The 23,917-nt window shown below is 40.0% G+C and overlaps 2 protein-coding genes across 3 annotated transcripts in view; both read left to right on the forward strand.

Moving 5' to 3' along the window:
• LOC130912224 (serine/threonine-protein phosphatase 4 regulatory subunit 2-like) overlaps positions 1-2,524 on the forward strand; it is a 20,545-nt gene extending 18,021 nt beyond the window's left edge. For both annotated transcript variants that reach the window (XM_057830144.1, XM_057830145.1), the window contains exon 9: positions 1,507-2,524. In XM_057830144.1, coding sequence (XP_057686127.1) covers positions 1,507-1,784 — 278 coding nt within the window. In that variant the 3' untranslated portion in view covers positions 1,785-2,524. The remainder of the gene's footprint in view (positions 1-1,506) is intronic.
• A 7,222-nt stretch (positions 2,525-9,746) lies between these two features.
• Positions 9,747-22,776, forward strand: guca1b (guanylate cyclase activator 1B). The gene is made up of 4 exons (XM_057830613.1): positions 9,747-10,137; positions 10,220-10,369; positions 18,608-18,722; positions 22,327-22,776. Exons 1-4 carry the CDS (start codon positions 9,934-9,936, stop codon positions 22,449-22,451), a joined length of 594 nt encoding a protein of 197 aa, XP_057686596.1. The 5' UTR covers positions 9,747-9,933; the 3' UTR covers positions 22,452-22,776.
• Positions 22,777-23,917: the final 1,141 nt, after the last annotated feature.

The raw sequence follows: 23,917 nt of genomic DNA on the forward strand, positions 1-23,917 counted from the left end.
TGTAAATACTATAATACTACAGAATTCAGATTTTAAGCTAAGAATAGCTTTAAAATGACACCCTTTTTGAAAAATATGATTGGTAATGAATATTATAATTCTTATAATAGTATTTTATATCGTAGTATACTATAATAATAATTAGAGATGCCGATTGATCGGGTCCGATCACGTCATTTTCAAAGTATCGGAATCGGCAAAAAAATATCGGCTATGCCTTTTTTAATATATGTATATATATTTTAATTAAATCGTTTTCTAATTGTATTTCACGTTATAGACATAATATGTTACACTCATCCAGAGTCTTTAGTTTAGGCTTGAGGTAGGGTTATCAAATTTATCCCGATAACGGCGGTAATTAGTTTTTAAAAAATGTATCACATTAAATATTTAACGCAATCAATGCATGCGTTGCACGACCCACTCACGCATTGTCGCGCTCAAGCTGTAATGGCGCCGTTTTACCCATTAGAGAGATAAAAGGCAGCATAAAATGAGTACACTGAATTTTGGGAGCCTTTGGAGCCTTTTTTTAATAGGCTAAAGCCTTACAATCCCTCTCCTTATGTTTAGAAATATCATGGGAAGCAATGTGGGGGAGCAAGGTAGCAATTGATCTTTTTCTTAACACCTTGTTATTTCTCTACGCAGAGAAGATATATCAATTGGTAGCACTACGCACAGTAATGGTTCCACTTCCCATCATGCATTTGGGTTGAATGGCTGCAGTATCATTTACTGAAAAATCAACAAATACACTAGATGGCAATATGTAGTCACAATATACAAAGTCACAAGTCTTTTCTATCCGTGGATCCCTCTCACACAATGTTAATAATGTAAATACCATCTTGAGGATTTATTGTCATAATAAACAAATACAGTACTTATGTACTGTATGTTGAATGTATATATTCGTCCGAGTTTTATTCATTTTTTTCTTAATGCATTGCCAAAATGTATATGATCGGGAAAAATTATCGGGAATGATTGGAATTGAATCAGGAGCAAAAAAAGCAATCGAATCGTGAAATATCGGGATCGGCGGATACTCAAACTAAAACGATCGGGATCGGATCTGGAGCAAAAACATGATCGGAACAACCCTAATAATAATGCTAGATATATATTTTTTTAATTGTTTTGAATAATGTTGGAAAGGCGAAGTCAGTGTTCTGAATCTGTTTACATTGCATTCTTTTGCACTAGTAAATGCTATCAACATTTGACCTCATTGTTTATGTGTGATTAATTATTGTTATTTACATGTTTATTTGTACTTTAATAAAGAATTTAAGTGTTTTTGTGAATTAATAAGCGTCAACAAAAAATTCATTGCTAAATTAGTAAAAAGTCGACTAATCGTAAAAATAATCTGCTGACTAATCGGGAGAAAATTAGTAGTTTGGGACAGCCCTACTGGAACATATTTGCTCCACACCCTTCTCATCTTTTTAAGCCCTGACCCATTTTCATGCCTGTTTTTACCCCGATCCTTCTCAGGGCCAATTAGTGCACCAACAGAAGCGTGTGGAAAGGAGGCGGATGAGAAGGAGAACTCCTACTGTGACAGCACTGTTCATCAATTGCAGCGACAGCTGAAGGAGAATACGCTCTCTGAGCGTAACACTGGTGAAAGCAGCAGTAGCAGCGATGGAGACCGCCTGCCCAGCGTCAAACTGGCCCTCTCATCTGTCAATTCACCAAACTTGTCAACAGGGGGCGATGCAGACAATTCAAACTGCACAAAGACTAAACTCGAGCCTGGGGAAAGTGACTAAGAATCCTGCTGACATAACTGACTCTTGACTCTGTATACCTCCAAGGGTATACTGTATCACTGTGGAGCGACAAGCTGCAGGATAAGGAGTAATTTTGACTTGGATGTTCCTCACATGAGGAACTTTTGTCCACGTTCAATAGGAGCTGGTTGGTCAAATATCAGCTAGTCGCCAAACTGGATTAAGGAATTTTTTCACTGACAGTATTTTGTTATGTTTTTTTTCTATGGCCCCGACCATCAAGTTCATATCGAACCCCTCATCATGTGAGCTATGTTTAATAACATTGGCATGTATTTCCAAATGATAATTTGCTGAAGTTTTATCCTAATTATAGTCAGATGCACATCTGGCTGCTCCTTAATGAACTTTTTAAAAAATTATTAATTACCACTGCACTTATTAGCACCGGTTCCGTGAAGGACAGTTCAATTGACTGCAGTAAAATCCTTTCAGCATAACTTTCCTTCAGTCCTTCCTTTTAATGGCTTAGTTATGCCATGCCTTGTTTTTGATAACCCTGATTTTTACAGGACTGCACTGGCCTGTATGTGTGTTCATGTCACAAAGTAAAATATCTGAAAAATGACATTTTATTGTATTCATGGAAAGCAATACGTCATGTTCTAAAGTCATTCAAATTTGCAACAACATAACATTTGTGTAATGTATCGAAAGTATTGAACACAAGGAGAACAAAACCCTGACAGAAAAATAAAAATTATTATATTGATAGGCTTAATGGGATTCATTCTAACAATGCCCATACACTAAACACAGTATTGTACAATTTTTTTTCCTCCCAAAAAATGTAAAACAATCAATACATCACAATTCAGAGCGGCGACGGGCGGCTGGGTAGAAATTCCATGCTGTGGTCCCACTGCCCCAAGCCAAGCTCTCCTATTTTAATGCATACATTGCACTCCCCTCCCCTCACAATCCCATCATGGTGCTGGGTAATGGCTGCTAGCCGGGAACCTGGCAGCCATAGTAACAGGGTGGAAGGTAGGTGACGTGGGTCCCACACTTTTTCTCTATGGCGTGGCTCCCGGGGCATGGCCTCCCCACTACCTGGGCTGCTGGCCGCGGGAGTGGGGGGAGGTCGGGGCTGCGATCTCGCGTCACCCCGCAGCGGCTCCTCGGCGTTCTCCTGCCTCTGCTTTCCCCTCTCTTCTCTGAATGGGTATCCCCCTTGCGCTCCGTCGCGGGTCACTGGCTGGGCACCAGTGTATCGGCTAGATGTTGCCTGCTCCAGCGGGTGACCCTGCCCTGCCCTGGGATTGGTGGGTCGCTGGGGGTCCCGTGGCGTGTTGTGCCAGTTGGGGGGCTGCAGCTGTGGCTCCCGGGCCGGGTAGGCGGGGGTGGGCATGGGGTTGGTGGTGCGTCCCCTCTTGCCATCCCTGAAGACTGATTGATGGGTGCGTAGGTGGCCCAGGGGACCACCCTGGATCCCGGGGGGGGTCTCCTTTGCTGGGCTGCAGGAGGAGGGAGGGGCTGCGCTAGTTGGGGGCCGTGGCCCTGGGTCGGCACCCGCGTGGTATCTCCGCTCGTCTGCGTGGCTGTCGAGTGCTTGGTGGCGTGTGGCTGGATATGATTGGCCGCGCTCGGGTGGGGGGTCCCGGTGCCGGGAGTGGCGATGGGGTGGTGTAGGGTCGGTCGCCAACGGGCTTACACTCACAAGGGATTCACACAATTACTGGGTTCTAGATCACAGAGCTGATTTGTGTACACTCTACCTCTTTCAATCACTTAGCTTATAGACTCCCCCACCCCCGTCCCCTTCTTTTCCTGGTCAACAGGCCCCCCACATGGTGTCAACCGGAAATACATCTAGCTGATGATAGCACCAACATATTAATAGTGTAGGTGTTCAATGTATTTCTTGTTGTTGTGTTTCTTTCTTCTCTTGTGTTTCTTTTCTTCTGTTCCCCCATAACCCCTTCCTGTCCGCTGCTTTGTCATAATAAACGAGGTATGTTGAATGATCACAATGGGAGTATGTCATACTCTCAATGTGAAACATTAAAACTGTTCAGACCAACCGGACACTTAGACTTCCATTCTCCGTGTCAAACAGCTGAACAGGACAGGTTTAAAAAAAAATATATATATATTTATATCTACAGAGCGGCAGTGATTTTTCAGTTTTAAGTTTTGAAAATACTCTCAGAACAGTCAAATAGTGTGGGTGTCTAGGAGTGCTGGAGAGGAGGGTCCGTCAGGAAGTCGAATCTCGGATTCAGGAGGAGAAGTGTGGTTTTCGTCTCAGCCGTAGAGCAGTGGACCAGCTCTACACCCTTGGCAGGGTCTTTGACGGTCCATGGGAGTTCGCCCAACTGGTGTACTTGTGTTTTGTGGATTTGGAGAAGGCGTTCGACTGTCCCTCCGGGAGTCCTATTGGGAGTGCTTCGGAAGTACGGTGTACCGAGCTCCTTTGTAAGGGCTTTTCGGTCCCTTCACGACCGGTGTCAGTTTTGTTTGCATGGCCGGCAGTAAGTCGAATTTGTACCAGTGTGGGTTGGACACCACCAAGGTTGCCCTTTGTTACCGAATCTGTTCAAAACTTTTATAGACAAAATTTCTAAGCACAGGCGAAGCGTCGAGGGGTTCCAATTTGGTGGCTTCAGCATTGCATCCCTGCTTTTTGCAGATGATGTGGTGCTGTTGGCTTCGTCAAGCAGTGATCTCCAACTTCTACTGGAGCGGTTTGCAGCGTAGTGTGAAGTGGTCGGGATGAAGATCAGCACCACCTTATCTTCAGTCGGAAAAGGGTGGCATGCCCTCTCCATGTCGAGGATGAGATCCAGTAATCCACAAGAAAGCCCGCAAACAGTTTGCCGAAGACATGTCAACAAAGCACATGGATTACTGGAACCATGTCCTATGATCTGAAGGGACAGGCGAGGTTTCTTGTGTACCGTCTTCAGAAGAGGCTTCCTCCTGGAATGACAGCCATGCACGGCAGTTTGATGTAGAGTGCGGTGTATGGTTTGAGCACTAACAGGCTGACCCCCCACTTCTTCAATCTCTGCAGCAATGCTGATAGCACTCCTGTAACGAGTCACATGATATTTTGGAGGGAAAATGACAAGCAGTACTCAATTTGGACATTTAGGGATGCACGTTTTTTCAAAGGGGTGTACTCACTTTTGTTGCCGGGGGTTGAGATATTAATGGCTATATTTTGAGGGGAAAACAAATTAACTCTATTATATAAGCTGCACACACTACTTTTCATTGTGTCAAAGTGTCATTTTGCCAGTGTTCTCCCATGAAAAGATATACTTCAATATCTGCAGAAATGCGAGGGGTGTACTCACTTTTGTGATACACTGTACATTGCCCTAAACGAATTTCTATCCTTTCCACCACGCGAAATGCCCACGCCGCACACATTGCAAGTTGCTGTTGCTCCCCGTTCGATGGTAAAATATTTCCCCACAGCACATATTTCCACTGTAGCAGCTACCCATTAAGTTCCTGCGTTAGCTTCCAGAACATTGTCCTATATTGAGGCTGTTTACAGTTCGTCTTCCACTTTTTCTGGGAGTGTTGCAGAGTATAAAAATAAAACTTATACATACGGTATTTCGGTTTCTTTTGGCAATGCCATTGGTTTTAGTTTTTACATTACTTTTTAGGTCTTAATTTTTTTAAAATTTCAAATTAAAAACCCAATCCTTTTCACCCGATTGATCTTGGGTCTGGGACATCCCTAACAGTATTATACTAACCAGAGGTGCACATAATTTTTTTGCCCAGGTTCTCAGAGGAGGACCTGGAGATGTGACTTGGTCCTCATTGAGCTTGAGAGCCGACCCGCCTGATGCGATAAATTTATGACTAGTTTACTTAGAGCCAATTAACTTTGATTAATTATATTAACAATTAATGCTTCATTAACATCAACTGGCACAACAAAATTGCCATTACTTTGAAGTGAAATGTAAAGAAATAAAAAGCACCAATTCAAAATAAAGGGCATTATGCGGCTCCCACATTAATTCCAAGCCTTTTAAAAGTGGGATGTCCTCCTCATAAGACCTCATTGAACGTGCATGTTTAGCTTTGTAAAATGCGAGCAAAAACACGTTTGTCAGTGCATGTCGCTGTTCATTACCTTTATTTCGCCACTTGTCCATAGGGCGAGTGGGGTCCTGTTTGACATGGATAGTTTGCTTAATTGCCACATGCTCTCTGTTTTTTTCGTGCTTTTCAAAGTTTGGATGGCTGAAATTCTTTGACCCTACATAAAATGCGCTGCTCTTATCGGCGACATTGGGATTCTCACGGCACATTTAGTACCGCATTTCCGTGCGAGCATCATTTGCTTCTAGCCATGGTACCTCCTGTAGCCACTTTTCAGCAAAAGTCCTTTTTTTCGGTAGCTCCGGTGACGTCTCTGTCGTCTGTCTGTCTTTTGACGGGGGTGGGGGAACACGGAAGTAATTACTCAGTGTGGCCTGCCTCTTCGACATTTTGAGAAGTTATTTTCTCGTGTCCGCCGCAAATATTGGTCAGCCATCGGTACGCAAAAGCGTATGGAAGCCGTTGAGGGCCAGCGCGTTTGTCTACGTCCAGTACGCATGCGCGCATGCGGACCACTTATGTGCACCCCTGATAATAACACTTTATACAGATGACGTGCAGAGGAAAAACAAAATACCATTGTTTGAGAAAAAAAAATCTGACATTGTAAACTGTTACTCATTACTTGAATTTTGTTTTCACCGAATACTTTTTAAAATTTTAACTCGTGTAAAAAATTAATTTCTGCTTTTATTGTGAACTAATGCTGCTCTTATTTTAGTAAAATCTTTGGCTACCCTACCCAGATATTTGAAGATATTTACTGTCAGTAAAGTGAAATTAAAGATGGCCTTGAAACTTCTCAGCTAGGATTGACACACATAACAAGCCTTACATCATCATGGCATATACTTTATACTAGTGATGCACGATGATACATTTTTCAACCGATATCGATAACCGATAATTTCCTGCCCCTTCCACCCGATAACCGATAATGTCACGCTTATAATTCTATTCAACTATATATGTAAAATGTTAAATTATACAATTCAATTCAATTCAATTTTATTTGTATAGCCCTCAATCACAACAGAAGTCTCAAAGGGCTTTACAGAGGCAATATGATACACAATTAGAAATGAAGCAACAAAGATGAATAGATACAGTTCAAGTCCTGGGTATCCCCTATCCTTAAGACCCTCCATGCCGGCAAGGAAAAACTCCAAAAACTCCAGAGTCAAAGATCAAATGTTACTATGCAAAAATGTAATTTAGTGCTATTTTTTTCCACATCAAATGTGAACAAGTAGTAAATTCCAACATCTAAACAATGGCAATGACATTGTGTAATGGTAAGCTTTTGGGCAACAATTACTTAGAGAGTAAACACCCAAGTTGCACAAAAATGCCTTTAAAAGTAAGCCATTCCTAACATATATCACATTACTACACTGCAAAAACACCTCCTTAAAACTAGCAGAATTGGACAAAACTGTTGATTGCGCACATTTGGAGGCTAAATAAAGTATATAATTATCGGATTGCATTATCGGTTGAATTTTGTTTTATCTGGATTATCTGTGTGACGTCATAATTGCCATTATCGGCTGATAATTATCGGGGACCGATATTATCGTGCATCTCTACTATATACAGTTCCTGACAAAAGCTTTGTCGCTTATCCATTTTGTAGAAACAATTGCTAATAACCTGACTTAAATTATTCAATTGGTTTCTTAAATGGCTCATATGAAAGCTAAGACCATCCCAAATGATGTTGAATGTACAAAAATATATTTGTTTCAATGAAAAAATATTTATCATTTAATGAAGGTCAAATTTTGGCAAGACAAAGGCTTTGTCGCCTACAGAAAGTAATGTGAAAAGTGAACAAAGAATGCACTTCAAATACAAAAATATGTTACATAACATAAGCAAATTAAGCAGTGGTGCTGTGAGATCCAAATGTAATATTTTGTATGACTTCCATGGGCTTGAAGGACTGCATCCATGCGGTTCGGCAAGGATTCATACAATTTATTGATGATGTCATCAGGAACGTCAAAGAAAGCAGTCTTGCATGCCTCCCAGAGTTCATCAACATTCTTGGGTTTCATCTTCCATGCTTCCGCTTTCATCCTACCCCAGACATGCTCAATGATGTTCATGTCTGGTGACTGGGCTGGCCAGTCCCGGAGGATCTTTTTCCACTGCAGCAGAGCTCCACGAGACCTGGTCACCTGAAGTCCCTGTGTCAACCAGAACAGTCTGTCGAATTCTGTCTAGACATGGCCTCCATGGTAGAATCAGTGCCGAGAAACCAGCATTAAACAAAAGACAATTTTAAAAAAAACGTGTGGCATTTGCCAAGGCCCACAGCCTGTCAAAAGGATGGACGCTGGAAAAGTGGCTAAAGGTGAATTTTTCAGATGAATCTGTCATTTAATTGCACCACAGTTGCTGTAAAAATTGCAGGAGACATACTGGAGCCCGCATGGATCCGAGATTCACTCAGAAAACTTAAGTTTGGTGGTGGCAAAATCGTGGTCTGGGGTTACATCCAGTATGGTGGTGTGCGAGAGAGCTGCAGGGTGGAAGGCAACATAAATAGTCTTAAATACCAACAAATCTTAGCCGCCTCTTACATTCCTAACCATAAAAAGGGACAAATTCTGCAGCTGGATGGTGCTCCATCGCATACTTCAATCTCGACCTCAAAGTTTCTCAAGGCAAAGAAGATCAAGATCCTCCAGGACTGGCCAGCCCAGTCACCAGACATGAACATCACCAAGCATGTCTGGGGTAGGACGAAAGAGAAAGCATGGAAGACGAAACCCAAGAATGTTGCTGAACTCTGTGAGGCATGCAAGACTGCTTTCTTTGATGTTTCTGATGACTTCATCAATAAATTGTATGAATCCTTGCCGAACCACATGGATGCAAGCCCATGGAAGTCATAGAAAATATTAAATTTGGATCTCGCAGCACCATTACTTAATTCACTTATGTTATGTAACATATTTTTGTATTTGAAGTACATTTTTTGTTCAATTTTCACTCTTTTTCTGTAGGCGACAAAACTTTTGTCTTGCCAAAATTTGACCTTTGTGTCTTTATTAAATGATAAATCTTTTTTTCAGTGAAACAAATATATTTTGGTACATTCAACATCATTTGGGAGGGTCTTAGCTTTCATATGAACCATTTCTGAAACCAATTGAATAATTAAACATCAGGTTATTCGCAATTGTTTCTACAAAATGGATAAGTGACAAGACTTTTGTCAGGGACTGTATTTCACGTACAGGATAATTTTGTGATATTTATGTTAAGATTGGGGCACTCAAAGCACTTTGCAAGACTATGCTTGTTTAAAATTGGCTTCAAATAGTCATTCTTTCTTACATAAACATGTATCAAGTCTATGTGAATGTTGCTTTAGAAAGACTGAAACGTTTATAGAGTGTCAGAGACCTTTACAGACCTGTCGACGAAGCTCTGATTAAATAACCTGACACATGAAGGTCAGCGCTAATGGGGATAACTGGAGACTGAAACCTGGATGAGTCATTCGACTTCCATCTTAGAAAAGATTACCGAAGGGAAGACAACCTTCATTAACAGAATTTGTAATGCCTGCCCACATTTTGTAAGGATTTATAGACAGATTTAGAAAATGATTCCTTTATCCAGGGGCCTAAACTCTGTGCACTCACACTTCTCACAGTTTTCATAAGTGGTCTTTGATACAAAAGTCAAATAGGCGATAAACCTAATGAGAACACAGGGGAAGGAGCTAGCATGTCCTCTCGATAATGTGTAGCCGACTGGTGGAACATGACAATCCTCTCATGATGTGTCTGTGGACCAATTGAGTTTGACAAGTGGACATTTGTAATCCCCTCATGAGAGTCGTAACAACCTTTGTCTCAGCCTGTCATTCAGATGGGATTCCACCACAAGAGGAAGTCTCAACAAAGCAGCCAGCGTGTCATTTCACATAATTTCAGTTGGCTAGTTTACGAACAAACATTGACGTATTTGTAGCCAGGTCAAAGCGTATTACGTGATGTAATTCTCACAGTCTTCGGGGTTTTGCGATAATCTTTCCGCAATGGGTCAGCGATTGAGTGAGGACAGTGATCCAGACAAAGAAATCGATGTGGCTGAGCTGCAGGAATGGTACAAAAAGTTTGTGGTGGAATGTCCAAGCGGAACACTGTTTATGCATGAGTTCAAGAGTTTTTTCGGGGTTGCCGATAACAAGGAGGCTTCGGAGTACATTGAAAGCATGTTTCGGGCCTTTGACAAGAATGGAGTAAGTATCCAACATTTTACACAACTTTTTGAAAGAAAATGAATGCGCAATATGGCTGTTTTTTTGTTGTGTGTTTACACAGGATAACACCATCGACTTTCTCGAGTATGTTGCAGCTTTGAACTTGGTCCTGAGGGGTAAATTGGAGCATAAACTGAAATGGACGTTCAAAATGTATGATAAAGATGGAAGTGGGTGCATTGATAAAACTGAGCTTCTTGAAATCGTGGAGGTAATCTATAATTTGAATCATTCCAAGCTTAATTACAATTTGGAAGTACAGTGCTACCTCTACATACGAATGTAATTCATTCCTGGACCTGGTTTGTAAGTCGAAATGGTCGGGTGGGATTTTCCCATAAGAATAACATAATTCCATTAGTTCGTTCAACAGCCCGAAAAACCTATGCTAAATCCTTCATTAATACTGCAGATACAATAAAAAATAGCAATTACTCATAGCAAAACAAATGAATTATTAATACAAATCAGATTAATAATAATGTAACAAATCGGGATCTAATGTGGCTGTTGCGCAGGCACGCGCAAGGGGGGGGGGGGGGTGCTTGAGCACCTGCCTCTTTGCCCTACATGCCCATAGTGGCCCTTTTGACTGGGCTTTATTCATTAATTTATTTTTTGTGCATATGTGTGTGCTGGCCGACTGCAGGCACGCCACCGAGTACTTTACTTGACACCAAAAACACCTTTAAAAAAAAAAAAAATTAAAAAGCCGTCTGTGTGCAGCTAAGCTGGCGCATAACATGCACGCTGTTCCTCTGTGACCTGGGTGTGTGGTGAGGAGTCTGAGGACATCTGGTGGTTGAAAACAAATGGTGTCACCCTAACACAGTGTTTTTCAACCGGTGTGCCGCGGCCAGTGTTGTCAGTAACGCGTTACCACTGTAATTTGATTACTTTCTTTCAGTAACGAGCAATCTAACGCGTTCATTTTTCCAAGCCAGTAATCTGATTAAAGTTCCTCAGTGCCTGTGCGCTACTATTTTGTCGTTGCCTCATACTGTATGTAGAATGAAGAATACTGTAGTCATGTACGAAGAGCATTTGAATAGAAAATACTGCTCTTGAGTTTGGGAGTGGCATCACATCTCATGTTTTCTCATCGGAAAAAAACGAGTCATGTGTATTACCATGCTGTGTGCGCGCCGTCTGCCACGGCGGTCAACAGCATAGCCTGGCTACCTATCAGGATGCTAACAGTAAAGGAGCCGTAGAGATGCAACAAACGGCTGCATTTGCTCACTGGAGATACAGCCATTACTTCACATATCCGTCCAGTAAAGATGACAAAGATGTCTCCGTGCGTTGCAAACTCTGCGCTGGATCAGAAAGACTGTCGAGCGCTAAAAACTCGACATCCAATTCAACAATAAAGCACTTGGAATTACAGCACAACGCGAAAAAACTCGAAACAAAGCCGACAGGTAACGAGACAGCCACAACTTCTACAGTTTGTAACCAGCCTTTACAATATGTGTAATTATGTACATTTTATATGTTAGAGTTTATAATCATAGGCAGTTTTACATTTGTGGGACTGGGGGAAAAGCATGTTGAAGACTCTGAAACAAAAGTCAAAAGTTTGGACACACTTCATCATTTTTGCGTTTTATATATTTTCACTACTATTGTAAATGCTCACTGAAGACATCAAAACTATGAACGAACATGTGGAATGGCAAAAAAAAGTGAAATAACTGAAAACAGGTTTTGTGTTCTACATTCTTCAAAGTATCCATCTTTGAGGTGTCTACAAACTTTTGGCCAATACTGTATATATATTCACATCTTTACTAGGCATGTGCCGGTATGAGATTCTCACGGTATGGTAACCTTAAGCAAAAATATCACTGTTATTCGGTATCACGGTATTGCAGTTAAAGTTCTAAAACATGTTACTTTGAGATATCTGGGTTAAAAAAAATTTTTTTTTAAAAAACTTATTTCCATTGAACAAGATTTTTATTTTTGAAAACATGTTAGCAAATTAGAACGTAGGTATAATGTTAAGTTAAAATGAATTTAGAAAATAAATATAACGGAAATATTATGAATAAAATTTAAATAAATGGAGTCCTTTAAGTATGCCTACACCCACAGCCACAGCTCAACATTATTACCATCAGAACAAAAATAATTGAATTATTTTCCATAAAAAGCACTTGTGTATAACTCGTATGATATTTACATTATACACACACTTTATTTTCAACACAGACAGTGCCAGAAAGAAATAAACACATTTTACCACCGCTAGACACTCTAAACACGCTGGAGTTAATACTCGTAGCTGGTGGGAAACGTTCATGACATTGTTTACTAACCTTTAATTTTTTATAAATGTGAAATCATATTGGAGGTTTTGCCTCCTCGGCAGGCACCCTACGCAACATTTTACATGTTGGTTGGCCCTCTTCTAAGCCGCTGTCGTCTGTAACTTTTCTGTAGCTGAAGTATTCCCATTCCAGCGATTTCATTTTCTTCGATGGGGGAAAAAGTTCAGGAGTTTCACCTCCTCCAGCCGTCGTGTAGCACGGATGACTCACTGACACAGAGCAACAACCAGTGGGGGAGGGTTGAGCCTTACAGCTGCAAGTGAGGGATTTCTCCATGCATTTTTGGGACATAACGAGTAGCTAATACCTTAGGACGGTATGATGGAAAATTTTTGCGGTTTTGAAACCTTGATGTTTTCATACCACGGTATACCTAGAAACCGGTAATCGGCACATGCCTAATCTTGACACTGTTCGAGTTCAATCAACTGTTCAAGTTGTTGTTGGTCGCATTTGAAAGCTTAGGTTTAAAGAAATTCTAAATATTCTTCTTACCTCCTCTGGTGTAGTTTTGGCTTAGCAAAGCAAAGGATAGTCTCCAAGGTGCTAGTCACATGATCTGTTCGAAAAGCGATTTTGACCCATTATGAAAACTTTACGTTGTAGGATTTTTGTTCATTTCATTAATTTTTGTTGTTTGTTTTATTGCTTGACAACTTTTGTAGACAACATTTTAACGGCTAGGTCTTTATTTGAAAGGGGAAGTTCAGAATTATTTTTTACATTAGGCTTAATCTTGAAGTTAGCGGGGGTTTAATTAGTGGTTGGAGTTGATTTAAACAAATTTCGTGCAGTTTGTCAGTTATTTGTTAGTTTTAGGGCTCCGGAATGGCTATGCTAGGGCGAGTCAATGGTGGTTGAAATCAACTCCATCGACTAATTAAACCCTCGCTTACTCAAAGATTAAGCCTTATGTGAAAAACTCAATTCCACGGGATGACATTTTTCTGTTATTTTTATGTTGAGGCAGCAAAAGGAGAAAAATTGGTAAAAAGTAACTGATAAGTTACTTTTAAAGTAACTTAATTACTCTGATAATAAAGTAATCAGTAAAGTAACTAGATTACTTTTTTGAGGTGAAATCAGTAATCAGTAATTAAATTACTTTTTTAAATAATCCGTGACAACACTGGCCGCGGCACACTAGTGTGCTGTGAGAGATCGTCAGGTGTGCCGCGAAAGTTCTCGGTCGTGTGCAGATGAGCGAGGTATTGCTCGTGTCGCGTTCAAGAACTGCTCGGATTTCTAGCCATCAGCGACCTTACTGTCTGCGACAATGTGGTTGCCTGGTATACCAGACTCACCGCTGTTCCAGTGACCGTCCGGCGGATCAAAATTCGAGGGCGGAGCAAGCCACAGCAAACAGACAGCGAAGTGGACCAATCAGCGACGGGCAGACGTGACGTTGTTAAAGCGACAAGTAATTAGCGTGAGCGGAGAATGGAGAAGTTTATTCAACATGGCTAGTGTGTGCCATGTTGACTGTTGTCAATGACTTGTTTCGATGTGTTTTTGGTCATTTAAAACTGGGTTTTACCGCGGATTGGAACATATTCTCGGCTCTCCCGTTCGCCATCTGTGTTGTTGTAGACACGACTTTCGGCGCGTAAGAGTGACGCTACTCGTTAAGAACACATCACGCAAATAAAAAAATCTGATTGGACGATTGATTTTGTACCTTGCTCAAGAGGCCGTTAATGGGCTGGGTCCCAGACTATTTCTCACAGTGTTAGAAAAATACAGGGAGAATAGTCTGGCTGTGCCAGGCAAACAATGTGGACCCCAGCACGTCTACTGCACATCATGTGATTTGACTTGTCATGTGTCCTTTCTATTTTACCCATATGTGACGACTGTAAATCTTCCCCCTGTGTTTTATTCCAACACATTGTTGAGGACAGCAAGGTGGCTAATGGCTAGAAATCCGAGCAGTTCTTGACTGCGACACGAGCAGCTATCCAACCGCGCTATGGTGCCAAGCAAGTTTAAACATCATCTCCAAACGAAACACCCGTCGCTTCAAAACAAGTCGATGGTCTATTTTGTTCACCTTCGAGAAAACACAGAAAAACAGGCAATTGTTTTTGAGAAAAACTGCAAAGGCAAATGAGAAAGCTCTCAAAGCCAGTTACCTTGTTGCTGAACTTGTTGCTAAATCCAAAAAGGACAACACCGTGACAGAGATTAATACTACCTGCCTGCAAAGCCATTGTTTGCGAGATGCTCAGCCCTGATGCGGTTAAAGACATTGCTCAAGTCCCCCTGTCTGATAATTCTGAGCTTTTTCAAGCCTAACTGCTATAAAAAAGAATAACAACAGAGAAAGACTGAGAGCTATTGAAGAATAGGAATATCGGGAATATCAAGTTTCAGACTGAGTGAGTATGCTTACTGAGAAATTATTTTAGCATTAAATAGAGGCTACTGTACAGAAAATAATTTTGGAACATTTTTGGTTTGTGGTGTGCCGTGAGATTTTTTCCAATGTAAAAACGTGCCGTGACTCAAAAAAGGTTGAAAAACACTGCCCTAATAAACAGTGTTCGGGCTAATACTGTAGTGAAAATTCTTACACTAGATTTATTGTGGGGATTAAAACAAAAAAGTAATTTTCTCATATGGTTTTCTACTTTAATAATGAATTACCCCCCGCCCCAAGGCTACTTCGACCCGTGTGTCTCTACTCTCTATAGACCCTACCCACCGACATCACAAAACCACGTGCTCGCTGTATGGTTCCGCCCCCTTGTCCGTCATTTTGTCTCTGTATTAGCATTGGTTTCAATTGATCGAGGAATTTAAAATGCATTTCATGGAAGACCCGGTGCTTTCGGATGCCGTAAACTCACTGGATGTGTTGCATAAAAGGCGTTATGTGGAAAAGCTTCGTTCTATACAGTCGCCAGATCCATATTTGATGCCCAAATCGATGTTTTTCGACCCACTGTCTTTGCCCTGTCTGCCTGACATCTGCTACGCTGATATTTACAACTATCTTGTCCACACAAAATCAGCCTATTCTCACGAAAGTTTGAAAAACTTTAAGAGCTTGGAGGCTTATAAATACTTCGTTGCTGGTTGGGTGAAACAGGTCCTCGTCCACGAAAATTCGGCAGGAATCTATCTTGTGCTTGGAAAGGTGAGTTACGAAATTTTCAAATCTTTTGTTATTGCTAACATCCACTGTCAAGTCTAATGTATTTCATGTCGTTTGTCAATGGAGTTAGGGCTTTTAATGTTTATATGGTTTAGCGATAGCACTCTCACTACATACATACGTGTATGTTGTCGGCGATTAGCCTAGCAATGATCTTAATTGTGGTTGTCAGCCCAAAACCCTCGAAATATATATTAAATGCATCTTACCAGATATAAAATGACTACTACATAATCTGTGGTAATCGTTTGGAGCCCAGTTTTCTCGTCGAATTGCAGCAGCCCATCTCGCTCTCTTCTCTCCGGGTCTCTCGGAATCCGGGAGAACTTCAAGTCTCTCCGTCTATCTTCTCTGTTATTGCAACCGACCGTCACACACGCCTTCACCATTTTGATTAGTAATGTTAACGAGCAGAAAAACACGTCGTAAATAGGAGGAGCCGTAACAGGGAAACATGATGTGTTGACGGACAATTGGGCGGCACCAGTCAGGAGGAAGGAGTTGTGACGTCACGTGGGTAGGGTCTATAGGCAACCATATTTGTCCATTCTCTTCACAACGTTATCTAGAAAGGTACACATCTTTAAGTTCTCTAATAAAGAAACAATAGTTTTGAAAAAACTGTGCTTATGGTGGCACAGAGAACATCTAATTTGTTTTGTTCTCAGATGAACAACAAGTTGAGTAAGGAAGTTTTGATATAGAAGGAAGATAAGTGGCAAAGACCGAGTCACAGCCAGAACGTGTTGATGACGGTGTTGATTTCTATTCACTGTTCCCCCCTCCAATTAAAGTCTGTCACAGCCAATTACACTGTAAAGCTGGTTAAACTGGAAGTTATTTTGTTGTTAGATGTATTAAATTTTTGTCCATGTGCCCCTCTTGATCTATGATCGCCTGCCCCTCCACCGGTCTCTGCATGGCCCTGCTGTTGTGGTTAGCATACTGTTCCTCAACGCACCGTGTGACTGACGAGGGACGAGAGGAGCAGAAGAATTGGAACTTTTTACTTTCTCTTTTCATGTTCTGTTCTTGTTGGTGTCGGCTCCAGCAGACAGTAGCCGTGTCGTGTTGCACAAGTTCTGAAATACAGTGGGGCAAATAAGTATTTAGCCAACCACCAAATGTGCAAGTTCTCCTACTTGAAAAGATTAAAGAGGCCTGTAATTGTCAACATGGGTAAACCTCAACCATGAGAGACAATGCGGAAAAAAAAACAGAAAATCAAATTGCTTGATTTTTAAAGAATTTATTTCCAAATTAGAGTGAAAAATAAGTATTTGGTCACCTACAAACAAGCATGATTTCTCGCTGTCAAAGGGGTCTAACTTCTTCTAACGAGGTCTAACGAGGCTCGACTCGTTACCTCTATTAAGGGCACCTGTTTTAACTCATTATCGGTATAAAAGGCACCTGTCCACAATTTCTGTCAGTCACACTCTAAACTCCACTATGGCCAAGACCAAAAAGCTGTCGAAGGACACCAGAAACAAAATTGTAGACCTGCACCAAGCTGGGAAGACTGAATCTGCAATAGGTAAAACGCTTTGTGTAAAGAAATCGACTGTGGGAGCAATTATTAGAAAATGAAAGACATACAAGACCACTGATAATCTCCCTCGATCTGGGGCTCCATGCAAGATCTCACCCCGTGGCGTCAAAATGATAACGAGAACAGTGAGCAAAAATCCCAGTACCACACGGGGGGACCTAGTGAATGACCTACAGAGAGCTGGGACCACAGTAACAAAGGCTACTATCAGTAACACAATGCGCCGCCAGGGACTCAAATCCTGCACTGCCAGACGTGTCCCCCTGCTGAAGCCAGTACACGTCCAGGCCCGTCTGAGGTTCGCAAGAGAGCATTTGGATGATCCAGATGAGGACTGGGAGAATGTGTTATGGTTAGATGAAACCAAAATAGACCTTTTTGGTAGAAACACAGGTTCTCGTGTTTGGAGGAGAAAGAATACTGAATTGCATCCGAAGAACATCATACCCTCTGTGAAGCATGGGGGTGGAAACATCATGCTTTGGGGCTGTTTTCTGCGGCGACTGATCTTTGTAAAGGAAAGAATGAATGGGGCCATGTATCGAGAGATTTTGAGTGAAAATCTTCTTCCATCAGCAAGGGCATTGAAGATGAGACGTGGCTGGGTCTTACAGCATGACAATGATCCCAAACACACAGCCAGGGCAACAAAGGAGTGGCTTCATAAGAAGCATTTCAAGGTCTTGGAGTGGTCTAGCCAGTCTCCAGATCTCAACCCTATAGAAAATCTGTGGACGGAGTTGAAAGTCCGTGTTGCCCAACGACAGCCCCAAAACATCACTGCTCTAGAGGAGATCTGCATGGCAGAATGGGCCAAAATACCAGCAACAGTGTGTGAAAAGCTTGTGAAGAGTTACAGAAAACGTTTGGCCTCCGTTATTGCCAACAAAGGGTACATAACAAAGTATTGAGATGAACTTTTGGTATTGACCAAATACTTGTTTTCCACAATGATTTGCAAATAAATTCTTTAAAAATCAAACAATGTAATTTCCCTTTTTTTCCACATTCTCTCATGGTTGAGGTTTACCCATGTTGACAATTACAGGCCTCTCTAATATTTTGAAGTGGGAGAACTTGCACAATTAGTAGTTGACTAAATACTTATTTGCCCCACTCTATACTTAATCCCTGACGTTAGATACGCTATTGATTTAATGTTTTATTTATTGATTTATTTTCACAACAACAAAAATCGACCAAAACACTTTATTCTCCTTAACACCAGGGGGTGCTGCAGCACCCTCAGCACCTCACTTCCCTCGCCACTGCAAGCATGTCGTGATATGTTGAGACAAATGACAAGAGGATGTCGAAAGGATCGTATATTGAGGTGTTCTTATGTCGAGGTACCACTGTATTTCCCTTAAGATTTTTCCTAACATTTTGCCCTTTTACTCCAAGTCTATTTATCGACTGAAGAAAGCCTGTCATGGAGAGCTGGATGATGAGTGCAATCTGCTGACCCCAGACCAAGTAGTGGACCGGATATTTGAGCTGGTTGATGAAAATGGAGACGGTGAGCCTTTGTAACAGTTTTCTGACCATTTGAAGCACTGTGTGGACGATTTAAGACTTCAGCGTTAGCCCTAATGGCTTTCAGGAGTGTTAATGGAAAAGCTCACTTTTTCATCATGTCCCGTGTGTCCTCTGGCCTCTAATGTGGGTGTTAGTTGCACAGTGGTCCTTTTTTTCAACTCGGTCAATGATAAATCTATAACACACAGTCACAAATGAGCAGATGGGTAGAGTAGCCAACAATTATATTCTCAAGCATAGGCAGAGTTTGACTTTTGGGGCAGGGGGGGCACAACATGTTGAATACCCCAAAACGCAGTGTCAGCAATAAAAACAAGAATATTTAAAATAATTAAGTTGACAATGAGTGTTTTTTGTTTACCATCATTCTTGAGGGGAATTCTAAATCAGGCTGCTTAGGCAATACTTTTCGCCAAGATCGTCATCCATTGAATTTGGTACGCCCGCCGGTGTCATGCCAATGTAGTTATCCCAGTCAAAAATTGTATCCCCTCGGCGGAGCCATATGGCGGTAGATTTGTGTCTTTATTATTCAATTAAAAAAAAAGCTGCTTCAATTAAAAAAAAAAAAAAAGTTGCTTCAATCAAAATATATATTTCAACCCAAAAAGTTTCTTCAATAAAAAAAGTGTGTTTTCATGCAAAAATATATTTGATACTCAAAAAACCAAATGAAAAAATGCATGTGAAAGCTATTTTTCTTAATTATTATTATTATTTTTGATTGAAGCAACTTTTTAATTGAAATAATGTGGATTTGTGTTTGGGCCACATTTTGGCTAGTACATTTTTGTCTTTATCATTCAATCAAAAAATAAGTTGCTTAAAAAAAAAAATTTTTTTTCAAAAAGAAAATCACTTCAATCAAAAAAAAAATTTCAATCAAAAAAAAGTTTTTGAATGCGAAAAAATATTTTAGATTTGAAATTTTGCATTGCACTTAATTTTTCATTGAAAAAGTTTTCTTTGAGTGTTTGGGCCATATTATGATTAGGACATTTGTGTCTAAATCATTCAATTCCCCAAAAAGTTGCTTGAATCAACAACAACAACAAAAAAATTAATTAAAGAAAAAAAATTATTTAAAATATTTTTTTCTCTCATATATATATATATATATATATTTTTTTTTAATCATATGCAAATCAAATGATTGTCTAAGGTGCTCGAAAAATTATTTCGACCCATTATAAAAATGTTTTTTGTTCATTTTATTCATTTTTGTTGCAGTTCTATTGCTTTACAAATTTAATGTATAAATGACTTATTTATATGTATATATATATATTATATATAGGAACGTCAATTACATGCAATGACACTTTTCGGCCACTAGGGCCCCTGCACCCCCTTAAAATCAGCTTATGCTCTCAAGTAAGCATCACATTACTTGCAAAGTAAAAGTAGTCATACTCACCCCAAAAAATACTCAAGTGCAAGTAAAACAAGCATTCAGTGAAAAAAATACTCAAGTATTGAGTAACTGCTTACAATGTCTGATTTTTTTAAAAACTCATGTATTCTGTTTTCAGTTTGGGTTAAGCAAAAATCAATGGTCTTTTTTTTCATACGCAAACTTTAAAACGGGTCAGTCTTGACCCGAAAACAATACACTGTAAAGCAGTGTTGTTTTTGTCAACGATGACAATAACAAAAATATTTCGTCAGCAAACAATTTTCTCATGACGATGAAGAGCTAAAAACGTGTCTTGGGAGACTAAAATATAATGAGACGAATGCCAGTTTTCATCTGATGAGACGAGAACGAGATGAAAATCGGCCATAATTTCCATCATAAGTTCACAATGTGTGACATTTTCTTATCATACAGTCCCTGACAAAAGCCTTGTCGCTTATCAATTTTGTAGTAACAATTGCTAATAACCTGAATTTTAATCATTCAATTGGTTTCGGAAATGGCTCATATGAAGGCTAAGACCCTCCCAAATGATGTTGAATATACAAAAATATATTTGTTTCACTGAAAAAAGATTTATCATTTAATGAAGACATGAAGGTCAAATTTTGGCAAGACAAAAGTTTTCTAGCCTACAGAAAGTAGTGTGAAAATTGAACAAAAAATGTACTTCAAATATAAAAATATGTTCCATAACGTAAGCAAATTAAGTTGTGGTGCTGTGAGATCCAAATTTAATATTTTGTATGACTTCCATGGGCTTGAAGGACTGCATCCATGCGGTTCGGCAAGGATTCATTAAAGTCATCAGGAACATCAAAGAAAGCAGTCTTGCATGCCTCCCAGAGTTCATCAACATTCTTGGGTTTTGTCTTCCATGCTTCCTCTTTCATCCTACCCCAGACATGCTCGTTGATGTTCATGTCTGGTGACTGGGATGGCCAGTCCTGGAGGACCTTGATCTTCTTTGCCTTGAGGAACTTTGAGGTAGAGATTGAAGTATGCGATGGAGCACCATCCTGCTGCAAAATTTGTCCCTTTTTATGGCTAGGAATATAAGAGGCAGCTAAGATTTGTTGATATTTCAGACTATTTATGTTGCCTTCAATCCTGCACACCCCCATACTGGATGTAACCCTAGACCATGATTTTGCCACCACCAAATTTCACTGTTTTCTGAGTTAGTCTCGGATCCATGCGGGCTCCAGTAGGTCTCCTGCAATATTTGCAGCGACTGTGGTGTAATTCAATGGAAGAGTCACCTGAAAAATCCACCTTTTGCCACAAAACAGTGAAGTTTGGTGGTGGCAAAATCATGGTCTGGTGTTACATCCAGTATGAGGGTGTGCGAGAGATCTGCAGGGTGGAAGGCAACATAAATAGTCTGAAAAATCAACAAATCTTAGCTGCCTCTTACATTGCTAACCATAAAAAGGGACAAATTCTGTAGCAGGATGGTGCTCCATCGCATACATCAATCTCTACCTCAAAGTTCCTCAAGGCAAAGAAGATCAAGATCCTCCAGGACTGGCCAGCCCAGTCACAAGACATGAACATCATTGAGCATGTCTGGGGTAGGATGAAAGAGCAAGCATGGAAGACGAAACCCAAGAATGTTGATGAAATCTGTGAGGCATGCAAGACTGCTTGTTTTGATGTTCTTGATGACTTCATCAATAAATTGTATGAGTCCTTGCCGAAGCCCATGGAAGTCATACAAAATATTAAATTTGGATCTCACAGCACCACTACTTAATTCACTTATGTTATGTAACATATTTTTGTATTTGAAGTACATTTTTTGTTCAATTTTCACACTACTTTCTGTAGGCGACAAAACTTTTGTCTTTCCAAAATTTGACCTTTATGTCTTCATTAAATGATAAATCTTTTTTCAGTGAAACAAATATATTTTTGTACATTCACCATCATTTGGGAGGGTCTTAGCTTTCATATGAACCATTTCTGAAACCAATTGAATAATTGAAAGTCAGGGTATTAGCAATTGTTTCGACAAAATGGATAAGCGACAAGACTTTTGTCAGGGACTGTACTCTTAGAAGTACATTTTTTCTCAAAAAGTTCCTCAAGTAAATGTAACCGAGTAAACGCAACGCCTTACTACCCACCTCTGCAATCGAGTCAGACTCCCTTCCCCTTTCCTTAGGTGAACTTTCCCTTGACGAATTCATCGATGGCGCACGGAGGGACAAGTGGGTGATGAAGATGCTGAAGATGGATGTCAACCCTGGGGACTGGATCAATGAGCGAAGACGCAGTGTCAACTTCTAATGGCTGAAGAGAGGACTGCTCGTCTTTCAAATGCACGTGTGACACCAATTCTGCTTTGGTTCTCTGAGCTAGCATGAATGTAAATACTGTACAACAGAAGTGACTGTACATACATGATATTATGATGAATAAATAAATAAACAAATTAGATTTATTAATTTGTTTTGGTGCAGATTTTCTTAGCGCACCTAATAGATTGTACAATTTCAGTATAACAAAATGCTTATTTTTTTGCTCTTGAAATGGATATTCCCCACCCCATTTTGTGTTCTTTCAAAGTTCCAATAAATGTGTGCACTGCACAACCAACGATGGTAGAAGAGAATTTGTACATTAACCTATTAATGTGTGAATCATGTTTTTTTTTTTTTTTTTTCCTTAACCTTTACGGGCAGTCATTTAACTCATTGCCTGCCATTGGCATTGCTCGACATCCAGTCCATTTTGACTGGGAAGGGTGAACGAATGAACGTCAATAGCACCGTCAATGGCCCTGACTATTTAAGCATTCACAACCAGTCTTTCCAGTTTATATGAATCGGTCATCTACGCGATGAGTTAAATACTATGAAAACATTTTTGGGAATGTTACTTGGTCCATCAACAGTGTATTTCTGTTTTAATTAGGGCTGTCAAAATTATCGCGTTAACGGGCAGTAATTAATTTTTTAAATTAATCCCGTTAAAATATTTGACGCAATAGCGTACTGCAAGCAACAAGTCACTTCTGCTAATTAATATTCATGATATTAGCTACTGTTGCTAAGTAGGGACAAGCCACCGTTCGTCCCTAATAGGAAATGAATGGGAATCGCGTACGAAGGAGATGTTTACAGAGCTAAACCTACTAATTCTCTCCAAAAATGATGTGCCTGGTGCCAAATTGACTGGCAAAGATGTGGAAGAACATAAAAATGTTCAGTTAAAGAGATGGCTTGAGTGTCGAAGGCTGAAAAAGATGAAAAAAAAAACAAGCCGACCTAAGCATAGCCTTAGCTTTTTTATCGACGCGACTGACAATGACATTCTCCATTGAAGTAATGTTGATTTGTATTTGGGCCACATTTTGGCTAGGACATTTTTGTCTTTATTATTAAATCAAAAAATAAGTTGCCTAAAAATATATATATATATATGTTTAAAAAGAAAAATCACTTCAATAAAAAAAAAAAAAAAAAAAGAAATGTGTTTGAATGTAAAAATAAATTTGAAACTCAACAAAAAGATGCACGTGAAAGCTATTTTTCTTAGATTTTTTTTTTTTTTTTTTTTTGGATTAAAATCGTTTTTTTTTTTTTTTTTTTTTTTTTTAATTGAAGCAACTTTTTTGATTGAAGTAATGTTGATTTGTATTTGGGCCACATTTTGGCTAGGACATTTTTGATCAATCAAAAAAAAAAAAAATTTGCATTTGAACATTTAATTTTTCATTGAAAAAGTTTTCTTTGATTGAAGCAATCCTTTTT

Source organism: Corythoichthys intestinalis, chromosome 2, assembly GCF_030265065.1.
Source record: "Corythoichthys intestinalis isolate RoL2023-P3 chromosome 2, ASM3026506v1, whole genome shotgun sequence".
Lineage (NCBI taxonomy): Eukaryota > Metazoa > Chordata > Actinopteri > Syngnathiformes > Syngnathidae > Corythoichthys > Corythoichthys intestinalis.